The sequence below is a fragment of the Panthera pardus genome, unplaced genomic scaffold (assembly GCF_024362965.1).
Source record: "Panthera pardus isolate Hobbes unplaced genomic scaffold, ASM2436296v1 HiC_scaffold_13, whole genome shotgun sequence".
NCBI classification, from domain to species: Eukaryota; Metazoa; Chordata; class Mammalia; order Carnivora; family Felidae; genus Panthera; species Panthera pardus.
The window spans coordinates 45732319-45745242 of NW_026526688.1; the positions used below are offsets into that span (position 1 = coordinate 45732319).

At 41.8% G+C, this 12924-nt stretch overlaps 1 protein-coding gene across 1 annotated transcript in view; it reads right to left on the bottom strand.

The window, feature by feature from the left end:
• Nucleotides 1-1747: 1747 nt before the first annotated feature.
• The window catches only part of KCNU1 (potassium calcium-activated channel subfamily U member 1), a 148630-nt gene continuing 137453 nt past the window's right edge, over nucleotides 1748-12924 (bottom strand). Inside the window, exons 25-27 of the mRNA XM_053901086.1 lie at nucleotides 6750-6941; nucleotides 4862-4975; nucleotides 1748-2361 (exon numbers count right to left, since the gene is read on the bottom strand). Of these exons, the coding sequence (XP_053757061.1) occupies nucleotides 1927-2361; nucleotides 4862-4975; nucleotides 6750-6941 (741 nt within the window). The 3' untranslated portion in view covers nucleotides 1748-1926. The remainder of the gene's footprint in view (nucleotides 2362-4861; nucleotides 4976-6749; nucleotides 6942-12924) is intronic.

Genomic DNA, 12924 nt, shown 5'->3' on the forward strand with positions numbered 1-12924 from the left:
AATAAAGAGTTTCTCATTCTAAATTCTCTGCTGTGTTGGAAACGAGCTCATTTGTGGGATCAGCTTTGACTCTGGAGAAGTGAGGTTCAGATGCTGAACAGATTGGTTGATAATGTGTAGAGCAGATTTGTGGATTTTAAATATGAAAGGACTAATCTATACTTTTCTTTCTCAGCAATATTTTTTCCTACCAAATCTATGTGTAAAAGATCCTGCAGAGAATGGGGAGAAGGAATGATCCTGCCTTTGCAGTAGATGTTTGGTGCAGTGTCTTCCCAGACCATGAACCATTTTCCCTTTCATCCCTGAGAAAAGTCCTTCATTGGAGATCCCCTGCTGCTCAGCCATTGATAGCTGTGGTTGAGTGGCCAAAGCTGAACCCACTACATACTGTCTTTCAGAAATTAGGATTTGAGAGACAGAGACAGGCCAGTTAAATCTCTGATGCACCTACAACTCTTATCTATAAATGTGGAATTGCAAGAAAATATACTTTGCCACGTGTAATGAAAGGCAACAAAAAAAGCCAGTCTGTAAAAAGTGAAGGTAAAGATGACTCAGGTAAGCTTAAACAAGAAAAAAGAAAAGAAAAGAAAAGAAAAGAAAAAAGAAAAGAAAAGAAAAGAAAAGAAAAGAAAAGAAAAGAAAAGAAAAGAAAAGAAAAGAAAAGAAAAAGAATCTCCTTGGTCTCTGACAACTTTCCTTACAATTACTCCTTTTTTCCCCCCACATAGACTGAGTTAATTTTATTACAAACTAAGTTTAACTAATATAAAATTTTATTTCCTGTGGATGAATGTTCTTTCTTTTTGGTTTGTTTCATTTCTTTGATTTGTGTGCTTGGATGCAGAATGTCTGCAAGTGCTGGAGTCAAGTCAATTAGGTTCAAATGGTGATTTGATCACTTGCTAGCAAAGTATAATAATTTGGATGCACTCATACTAAAAATTTACTGGTTATCTGAAAGTTCAAATTTAACTGGGTATCTTTTCTTTGATCTAGCAACCCTACTTGTGCCATAGCTGCTTCCTTTGTAAAGTGGAGGTACTAATACCAAATTAGCAAAGGGGTTAAGAATGTCAAGGATATCACAAACATCATTTAAAATAATATATCAGAAATACAGTTTATTATTTTCTTTCCTCTTCTCTTTTACCTGTGTTGTATCTGGAACACAAGAAGGTGTTACATACAAAGGTCATCGTTACGAGACCACCAATTGGGAGTAAATGGTTCATTTTGGAACATGGGGAAGTTTTGTATGCTTTTTATGCAATGATGTCTTTATTCTCAGATTAGAGAATGTGGAAGGTCATGTATTTCTATCTGCGTGATTTCACCTTGGCACCCTATCTCAGGATATGCTAATATTCATTCCTGTGCCAGGCATATACCTAGGTCCTAGTTACACACAAACTGGTTTCTGATTCAAACTGGTGTCTCCCCATCTGATCTTTCTCACTTCCTATGGACAGAGATGAAGAAAGAAAAAGCATGAGGAATAAAGAGAAGGAGAAAATATACTGGTTTACTATTGGCCTGCTTGAGGAAAAAGAATGTAAGATTCTTCATTTGAGGGCTCTTTTATTTCTTGTCTCCTGTGTCTAGGTCGTCATTGTTTTTATCTTGCTCACTTTTTATCCCCTGACTGGAGGAACCCAAGTCCTGAAGGGCCTCTTTAACACAGCTCATTCTAACATATTTTCTGTTCGAGGGACACAGAGAAAGGAAATTTTCTTACACAGCATTCGTCATGTATTTCTTTATTTATCACTCCAGACCCAGTGGGATTGGATCAGACTTTTGCCTCTCCCCCGTGTGGGCTTGCTCATCAACCACGAAGCAATGGGCACAAAAAAGGCATCTTTCCATTTTTATTTTCCTGTCCAAAGTCACCATCTCTGGAGATGCTTTACAAGTAGCAAGCTAAAGGCTTGTGGAGAATATCAACAGGTTTGATTTTGAAGAGGCAGGGGCATTCTCCTCTGTGGTTTCCTTCATTTTTCCTTTCTCATTTTCTTTCACGGTTTCAGTTTCACCTAAATGTGGCTGGGGTGGCATTTTACTGCTGTGAGCTACGACGGTTTGCTTAGAACCACTAATGGAAATGGTTTTTGGCTGCAAATGATGAAGTGATGTAGTCAAAGGTGGTTTTGTAGTCTGGTTAACTGGGTCAACCATAGGAGAATCATTTATTTCTGTAACTGTCTCTGATGCCAGTGGCACCATGTTTATTATTTCATACGGACTCTGAGATGAAGTACCATCCATTTTGTAACAAGAAGTGCCATAAGGGATGGCACAAAACACAAGATCCGAGGGCAGTAGCTTAAAGTTATTGGGTGGCCGGGTAATCACAAACCTGTAAGAAAAGCCAAAGATGACTCCTGAGCCTCTCTGCAGCCAGGATGGCATGGCTACGGGTGATGGCCAAAACAAGGAAGTCTTTCTGCTGGGCCAGAGGAGGAAATGTTTTTGTTCTGCTTTGCCTCATTGGTTTCTGAGTAATAGTGAATACCCCTGGCACAGTATAACTGAAGCCTCAGACTAGGAATCAGGAGACTAACATTCACTTCTGCCTCTGAAACCAAGTGTCTCGGACCTTGGTTAGGCATGGCATCTCCCTTCTTTGGGCCTTGCTTTTTTCACCTCTTTAATGGGAGAGGGATAGGATGGAGGTGTGGACTGACTGATCTCTAATTGACTTTTGGACTCCAAGTTTCCCTGTTTTTAATATCCACTACACTAATGAACTCAGTTGGCACAATAGTGAGCACTTGGCCAAGCTTTATCAAAAGCAGATTACATACATTCCAGCTATTTCTATTCTGGCTTAGGCCTACCCTAATACTTACACCACCATCTTTCACACAGAATGTAGTGTGGCCAATGGAAAAAAAAAATAAACCAGTTTTATTGGAAATTTTGACTAGTAAGCAAATAGTGAATGTCAGTGAGTCTTAAAGAACACCCACAGCCTGGTCCTGTTTACAGGGCAGCAGGATGCCTTAGCACAGTAGCAGCTACATAGCAAATCCTCAATAAATGTGAGTTAAATGAATTACTACACGAGCATTCATGTCAGAACACTGAGGCAGAATAAGGCAGAATAACTTTTCATGTCTTTCATCCTGTATTTCCTCACCACTGCCCCAAATAGTCACCTCGTATTTCCTCAACGCCCATCTCAGTGCACCTCTGACCTCCTTTCACTGAACAATCTTCCCCTTTTTACCTTTCCTACTGAGTTCCCTGTGATATCTATAATAGTTTAAATAAGATCTACTATAGCCACATATTCCCTTTGAAACAGAAATATTTCCTTCCAGAATGTCCTCTCAAAGAGGGGCTGCACATTTTCCCTATTACCATGTTCCATGGGTTTTCCAGAAGTATTGGAGCAAGGGCATGGAGTTCAGGCAGAGAAAGAGAGAAACCAGCATCATTCATGCTTCCCAGTGCTGCTTCCAGAACATCACTGCTCCCCACCATCTTTGTGATGAATACTCTATAGCCAGATCACCATCCCTCTTGATTCATCAGTATCATCTATAGACCTCCATGTTTATATAGGTCTCTTGCACTTGGGATACTTTTTCTTTCAAGCTCTAGGACCACTATCATTTCATGTGCCTGCAATGTTTATGTGGCTTACAACTCCAAGAGCTAGGTGCCTTTCCACTACCCAAGAATCTTATCTCCAAACCACTTTCCTGAGCACATACTGGAAGTCATCATTTCTTGACATGTCCCACCTCTCAAATATCATGCTTCCAGAAATCACTCTCTGGCTGTCACTTCCCATCATTCTGTCCCCGTTCATTCTTGCACTCTAAGTACATCCACTGTTTAACGTCATCAGGACTTTCAATCCTTTGTCCTTTCATTTTCGAGTTGGGTATTGCTTCTACAAACCTACAACCAAGTTCTTCTATTACTCTCAGTAGCTAACCTACACTTTTACCTCTTTTCCAACTCCCTGTAATACTTCCTCCATCTTTTCTCTCAGCAACGGCCATGGCTATGCTTCACTGAGAGATCCTGGTGTTACATACAAATTCGTTTAAGCACATGGTATGGCAATGTTTGCCTTGGCACCCATTCTTTTCCTTCCTTTCTCTGATGAGCAGAAAGTTTTCTTTCCATTCAAGACTACTCCACTTTGAGGAAGTTGGTTTCTTTCTCCCTATGAACGAGAGCAAGGTTCTATCTTCTTCCACTCTATTGTTTTTAATTTCTCCTTGGAGAAATTAAAATGGACTGAATCCTGTCCATTCCCACTGTGAGAATCTTAGTTTGGACCTACATTATTGAATTGTCGGTAGACTGTACCCTCTCTTTTCCCCTTCTGCCTTCCACATACATTTCCTTTATGTTCTCCTATGCTGCTATCAAGTGGATCTTAGTTTTAACTGAAATATGAACATAACACTCCCACAATTTACACATACCAAGCCAAATGGGCTAGAAATGAGGCAGTCCATAAACATTTACCCAAGGAGCCCAGCAGAAAACAAGTAAATCTTTCCAGTGGCTTTTAGCTTTAAAAAGTTGCATAGAGATGGATGAGGGGTAAGTTACAAAAGAACCCTGATTTAAAATCTGGGTCTACATTTTAGCTGTCACTAGGGACACAGACACCATTCTCCTTACATAGTCAGTAGTAATTGTATCCCAATCATCAGTTCATTCATGTTATTCAGACCCATGCTTCCTTATTCCTACATCACTCTCTACTCCCCCTGGACCCTTCTTTGTAAGCATGGACCCTCAGCTCTGGACTTTTCTTTCACATAAAATAAAGTAGCTTTGGCTCCTATGCTTGGATAGATGGGTACCACTTTCCAAGGTAGCATACTCCCCTTTTTTCTTCCGGGTTGTTCTCCTCTTCATCTATCATGCGGTATAAGCCAAGGCACAGGATTCCAAAATTATCTAATGAGCCACAGAACACTTGCCCAAATGTCTTTCTTGGCTGGGGAGAAAAGAGAAAAACATGTGTCTGTTGGCACTTTAATTAAGCAATAACAAGCACTTACTGGAAAGTTATTATCTTTCTTTGCAGTAAAAGTTTGGAAGACCCAAAAGCCATTTCCTAATATCTTTTATGGTGGCATTGTCAAGTAGGAAATTAGGTTTATGAATAGTTTTGAGCCTCTAATCCCAGTGATTGTTTTTATCACTGTGGCCTTCCAGAGCCCCTTGTGGGTGTGGTGGAGCATGTTGTTATGCTAGTTTTTATTACTACCGCTGTTTTGGTAACCAGTAAGAAGTAACAATGAGTAACAGGTTGGGAAATTCAGTTTGCAAGCTATATAATGGGTTGGGATGTAAAGTGACCTCAAGAGGGTGTTTTTCTTATCCTACTCCCCAAATAGCACACAGTCCCGAGCCTTCCTCCTGACACTGTTCTCAGGCTATACCCAACAAGGGCATCATGAGACAACACGGTCAAAGTAACAGCAAGGGGATTCAGTGAAGTCACTTGAGAACAGTTCGTTTCATTATGTGATGCTATGGGGTAAAGAACAAAATGAGGACAAGATATAAGTGGAGAAAGGAAGGACAGGAGTGTTGACCAGTCCACTGTCAGCTCTGATAGTAACAGGCAGTTGCTGGCGGCAGTTATCCTGGGCTGATAGTCACTCGTAAGTCATTCCCAGGTGAGGAACCCAAGACCACAGAAATGCCAAGGGCCAGACTATGCTAAGGGAACTTGGCAATGTTGTTTGCACCTGGAATTCAGATGTACAGAGCATGGGCTTTCCCTTTTTGGCAGTATCTATTAAGACATATCAAGTATAGACACCTAGAAGAAATTGCTTCTTGTGAAGGGGTTTCTCTTTCTACTGATGTCCTCTGAAAAAACGAAAAATATTTCCTTATAAATTCCTGCCCCTGCTAACTGGTGGGGAGCTCAATGTAATGTCAGTTAAAGCTAAACCAAAAGGCACTGATAAGTTGATTACTCATTCCCAGGCTAGACCCCAATCTGATCAACAAATACCCAGATGCCTCCCTGGAATCTTCCTTCATTAGCTTTTCCCCTTGCCATAATCTACTGCTCACCAGCTCAGTGGGCTAGGAAAATTCAAGCATTTCCCACTACTTAGCCCAATCAGAGTCTTAGACTCAAACACAGAATCCTTCTGCCTGATTTCAGCTGGCATGATCAGATTTCTTTATCAGCTCAGACATAGGAAGAGTGGGCAGACCCTGGGTCAGACTGCCTTGGAGGGAACCCTGCTTTTCCAGTGGGACAAAATGTGATCTCAGGTAAGTCCTTGTTTCTCTGGGTCTCAGCTTCTTGATCTGTTCAATGCAATTAATAACAATACCTACCATGTAAATCCTTGGACAGATTAAATAAACAACAATAACAAGAAAAACAAAGCAGACAGGCACAGAGAAAATGTTCAGTAAATATTAACTATTAGAGTTATTATTAATACCCTTGCTAAGGTACAAAGTTATTAGACCTCTCAGATGCTTCCTGCAGACTTGGATTTTTTATCTGGAAGATGGGCATGAAAATGACTGCCTTATATACCTTTTGCAATTGTTGTAAAAAATAAAGATAGCACATGAAAATGCACTGCAAATTATAAAGTATGAGTATAAGGTTGTATTATTGCTCGTTATTATTTTTATGCTATAGGCTATCTAGGAACCCAAATAGCCTGAGTCATTTTCAGAAACCCAGAATGGTAAGGAAGGGGGAACCTTTATTAAGGTAGGAGTAGACTCACTTCAATGTTGGACAGAATGGTTTGGTTTAAGGACAGAAGCCCCAGCTTACACCGCGCTCTTCCAGACACAACCGAAGTGCAGCTGTGGATCAGCCCACAGAAACTCTTATCCAAAAATTGTTCCAGCTGGGAACTTATCCCTCCTGTCACCAGCATCTGAAGTAATTCCAGGACGTGATAATTGTAGAAGGCCTGGAAAGCAACGACAAAGCCACGTGCAAAGTCAGAAGAACCAGCATAGAAACTGTGGACGTGTATAGCCTTGGAAATTTAGGGGGGGTATCACTGTTTGAAATGGATCAAATGACACAAAACAGGGTCTCTCATTATCATTATTTTTATTTTTATTTTTTATCTTATTTTTGAGAGAGGGAAAGACAGAGCGTGAGTGGGGGAGGGGCAGAGAGAGAGGGAGACACAGAATCCGAAACAGGCTCTAGGCTCCGAGCTGTCGGCACAGAGCCCGACTCGGGGCTCAAAGTCATGAACCTCGAGATCATGACCTGAGCCGAAGTTGGACGCTTAACGGACTGAGTCACCCAGGTGCCCCTCATTACCATTATTAAAATCAACTAAAAACTGGCAGTTCAGGTAGGGCACTGGGTTAGGCCAGGTGCAGAGTGACCCAGTTCTTGCTCCCTCAGGGCTTACACTGTAGCAGAAGAACAAAATGGGAAATGATACTGACACCAAGGATGTCTTCCAAAAATAGCAGAGGAGTATGTCAGGCCACAGATACCCTAATAATCATCAACAGACATTTAAAACTATGTATTTAATGAGACTTCCATAGATTCCTCCCTAGGGACTACTGACATGATTACTGTCATCTATAATTGAATCTTCTGGATGTGAATCTACTTATATTCCTTTTGATTGTGACCCACTTGAGGACAGGTATTGCCTTGGGCCTTACTGATATTTAGATCTCCCACAGTTCTTGTGTGGAGCTAGAACACAAAATTGTAAGGGTTGAATAAATGGATGGAATTTTTGGAATCTCTGGCATCAAAATAAAACCAAAGGAAGACATGTGGGACAACTGCTTATTTTGAAACCACCTGGAGTCCGAATAACTCTAGCTATTTTATTATTTTTAATTTGTTTTTAAGTTTACCTATTTTGGGGGAGAGAGAGAGAGACAGAGACAGAGAGAGGGAGAGCACACGTGGGGTAGGGACAGAGAAAGAGGCAGAGAGACTTCCAAGCAGGTTCCATGCTGACACAGCACAGAGCCCGATGCAGGGCTCGAACTCACGAACCGTGAGATCATGACCTGAGCCGAAACCAAGAGTTTCGCAAACGCTTAACTGACTGAGCCACCCAGGGAGCCCCTGGCCCTAGCTATTTTCTTAAACTTCTTTTCCAAAGGATTCCTACCATATTCAGTGTAAACTGGCCATTGGCATACACGTAAAGAGCACTGGAATACATTACCCATCAGATTTTCTCAAATCTGAATACATAGAGTTTTAAGTGTTATGCTTTTTGTTTTATCGAAATTAGGCTTTTACTCCAGTAGACATGATAATTCATAGGTTTACATAGTACCTATAGAAAAGCTAGTAATTTTTTTTATTAAAAACAATGGGGCACCCGGTGGCTCAGTTGGTTAAAGCATCCGACTCGTGATTTTAGCTCAGGTCATGATCTTACTTGCTTGGGATTCTCTTTCTTCTCTGCCCCTCCTGACCCCCACCCCCAAATAAGCAAATAAGAACTTAAAAAAAATAATAGTAATGAACTCAATTGTTACTGTCTTAGAAATGTTGCCATTCACTTTCTCTACTCTCAGATTCAAGGACTCATCTTCTGCAGACTGAATTATGATAGCAACCTGTTTACCTGTCTTCCCGTCTTGTTTTTCTTCTCACTTGGAATCCTTGTTCGAACTGTTTCCAGAGAGATTCTCTTGAACACAAATCAAATCATGCCATCCACCTCCTAAAACTTTCAGTGTCATAACCCTTGCTGTAAAACCAAGCTCATCTCCTCTGTGAATGGTGCCCTCCAGTGCTCAATAGTCTATCTGTTGTTGAAGCTACATATTTACTCCTTCATGCCTTTGCTTTAGAACATCTGATCGCTCAACTTGGGGATCTCTTCATCAGAATGAAGTTTTCCTTTCTTTGTGATCCCACAGCCACTGGCTTTTGCTTCATTTCATCTTTCTGTATTATAAGGTTGGCAGTTTTTCTGAAACATACTTGACTTTGAATCTTGGACTGGTATGTTCTAGCTGAATACTTTTGGAAAATTCATGTGCTCCTTCTCAGAAACCAGTTTCAAAACCTTTACAGTTGACATGATAATACCACCTTTGAATATTGTTTGTGGGATGAAATAGATCTACTGCACACATTATTAAGTTCTGTTCTCTTCAACATTGGTTCTCATGTATCTGGATCACCTGGAAGGATATTCATGAGTGTGGGTTTCTGGAATACAAGATTTACTGGATCAGAATTTATGGACAGGAGTGGGAATCAGAAATTTAAAGGCCACCTCTAGTGGTTCTGCCACTGGTTGGTGCTCAGATCACTCTGGGCAACATTTACTTAAATGATGTGCTCTTTCCGAGGACGGACTTTGTCTCCTTAACATTCATGTTCTCGGGGGTGCATTGAACAAAGCAGGTGTTCAAAGCTGTACGAATATTGACTGCAATTGGCTGTTGATTTTTAACAAATAAACAAATATTTCTAGCAAAACGTAGAGGTCATTGGGACAAGAGGGCCTAGGAAATAATACAAGCTATATGATTTAAGAGAGAATAAAAGGAAAATAAGTTCTAAAGTAGTTTTCAGACTAAAAGATGACTTCAAATGTCCTGACTGAGGGGATCCCCTGACTGACGGTCTTCTCCTTACATTTCTTCTTTGTTCCATGTTGCTACCACCTAGAAGGGAGCTTCCAGAATTGGCTCACGGAAATCCAGGGGTGAACAGGGGACGTAAATCCAGGTTGAGCCACAATCCGTTTAAGAACAACTGGCCGTAGTGTACAGTGATCAAACATAATGCTGTTAGAATAATTCTCCACTGATGAAAGCAAAGGTCTAAATTCTAGGGCTGTTCTGGTGTCAAGGGCTCTCGGGAAACATGTGCTTTGCATATTTAACAGAGAGAGGCTTAGCTGTTGAATATGTCATTTCTTCAGTTTTGACTTCAAAAGGATTGCAATTCTATGTTGGGGAAAATAATGGGATTTACATGTCACCCTTATTCTGAGAGCTCATCTAGTATTCTTATTATCCTGGGTTCTCTCCTATTGGCCTCTTCCCCACCCCCCTCACTCCCACTCTTCCTTCTTCCTTTCTTTTTTTTCTTTCTCAAGAAAATATGAAAGTTGAAATGTGCTTCACATATTTTAAACTTGGATAGTGCTTCTGATATAATCAGATTTAGTAGAATTTGGACTTCCAGCGTTAGAAAATGTTGAGGCACAAAGTGTTTTCACTTTTAGCTACAATGAAGCTTGAGGTCTCTCTCATAACCTACAACATTTCTTAATAACATAGATAGTAACACCCTAGATACTTGCTGCTTTTTATTCTGAAAATCCATCTCCAAAGGCTTTAAGACCAACCATTCTTATCAAATATTTCTAATTGAAAATGAGGCTACATGGTAGGAAAACTGCGAGTAACCAGCAGAGGGACCTTAAGGGAGTCACATACCTTCTGTGAGCCACAATTTTCTTACAAGTAAGGAAATTGCTGCCTACGTTCATGTCCAGTTCTGAAGTCCAATTGTTATAAAGCCATACAGGAGTCCTGCTTATGGATCTGAGTGTCTCTCCATATATTTTTTTAAAGTTTATTTATTTATTTTGAGGGGGGCGGGGAGAAAGAGAGAGAAAGAGCATGAGTGTGCACATGCAGGGGTGAGGGGCAGAGAGAGAGAGAGAGGGAGAGAGACAATCCCAAGCAGGCTTCCGCACTGTCAGCGCAGAGCCTGATGTGGGGCTTGAACTCATGAACTGTGAGGTCATGACCTGAGCAGAAACCAAAAGTCGGACACTCAACTGACTGAGCTACCCAGGTGCCCCTCCACATTCGTATTTTTTTTACAGTATTGAGCTGAGAGAGGATTAAATGTGAATATGAATTATGTTTCACCGGACTGTTTTCCCATCTGGGGCAGTTTACAGTAGTATACCAGAGGCTACTTGAAGCCGTAGTGTCAGCTGTGTCCGATTTGGAAGGAAACACTATTATTTTACATTGGAAAGAAAAAAATCACCGGTGTATCAGGGGATAGAATGAAAAAGGACATGAAATCCAAAACAAAACTTCAGTTTAAGCAGTGACGACTTCACAGCACGTTATTCAGGCTTTGTTCCATCCTTGGGACCCACACCTTCATTCCTTTGTGTTTATTAAGGGAGGGCAGAGGAAAAGGTGGAGAAGTCCAGACTGGTGATCTAATCTTGTTTCAGACATGGGTGCGGCGTGTCCTGAGGGGAATCTGTTCTGAATGCATCTGTTTTCCCCTTTGCCCTTCTGGGTAGTATGGGCATCAGGGGAACAAGCTCTGACTTGTGACCTCTGACCATGCAGCAGCAGGAAACAGATCTCTTGGTGCCCTGAGCTGGGCGGCAGGTCCAAAGAACCGCTTGGAAGGTGTTTCTTGGGAAGGGGCATTATGAGGCAAAAGGCACATGCTAAATGGGGTGGGGTGGTGGACCCCTGTCCCTCACACAGGACTCAGGACCGGAAACTGGATATCTTGTCTCAGAACAGCAGATGGGATTCTGTTCCTTCCGTTTCATGCCTCTCTCTATGGGTCCCATATTCTAACTTCTAGGAGTGACCTTCCAGATCTTCTTAACAACAGAAATCCTCCTTCGAATCAAATTGGAGGCAGAGCATCACACACAGTGCAGATGAAAGCTGAGTTGTTCTGACTGGGGGGAGGGGTACAGGTGTGTGGGGGTGCCCTGATGGGGTGAGTGTGCCCAGGGGGACCCCCCCGCTGCTTGTATGCTCAGCAGCTCCTGAGCACGCTGGAAGGCAGATCTCTTTTGGCAAAACTTGAAAGTCAATGCACTGGAAGGCTACTCATAATCACAAAGATTTCTGGAAGGACAGGACTTTGACAGCAAGGTCTGACTCTGGAATCACAGAAAGTAGGGTTTGAAAACCAGCTTGTCATCTGTAAGTGCTGTGACTTTGGCACTTTATGTATCCCTCTAAGCCTCAGACTCTTTATCTGTAAAATGAGGCTCATAATTATATTCTCCTAATTGGGTTGAAAGAAGAATTAAACATGGTATTGCAGGTAATGCGCTTAGCAAAGACCTTGACCCAAAGTAAGTGCTTCAGAGATGTTATTATTATTCCTATCACAGTTATTGCCCTGATTCCTAATATTACCCTAACAACAGAACTTATTCGAAGAAGTTGCCATGAGGTCTGTGCTGAGAAAGAGCCGCAGGTGTGATGTGCAGGCAAAGAAACTGACCATTAGTGGCGCCTGCCGTGGGGATGGCTTACAGGGAGTGATAACCACGGACGGAGCTTGCAACTGCCATCCTAACTTTAAGGGGAGACCAAGATCTTTGCCTTTCTCCCCAGCCTCTGAGTAAGAAGATGCTCTGATAAGAATGGAGAATAAAGCAGAGTGGTGACGAACATATTCAGAGGCCACTGCTCTCATTTCCGCAAGACCAAGGGTCAGGTCAGGAGGCCAGCCAACATCAAATGGTACTCAGAAGAGTGGAGACGATAGAATTGGAGGCTCAGGTCTGACCTGTGGCCTCTTTCTTTCTATGTGGCTAGACAATGGGAAGTCACCCCCACCCTTAGAAAGCCAGGTGGACCCAGCAGCACCAGACGTCAGGGCAAAGGAAACAAGGGTGGGCAGTTACCTGATTATTTTCAAAGGTCTAGTTCAGCTTCTCGTGGTCAGAGATTTGGGGTTGGAGCTCTAAATAGTATTAAAGTGTGTTCATTTTGTTGTGTTGTACATCATTAAGGATTCAAGAGCTGGGGCGGAAGGTCACTAGGTAGATACGCAGAGGGTCAAGATCCAAGCCAGCCCCTTTGACATAAAAGCTTCATTGCTATGCTCACCCTATGTTCTGTTGACCAAGTGCTAGTCTTTTTAATTTTATTTTTTAATTTTTATTTAGTTTTGAGAGAGAGAAAGAGAGACAGAGTGCAAGCAGGGGA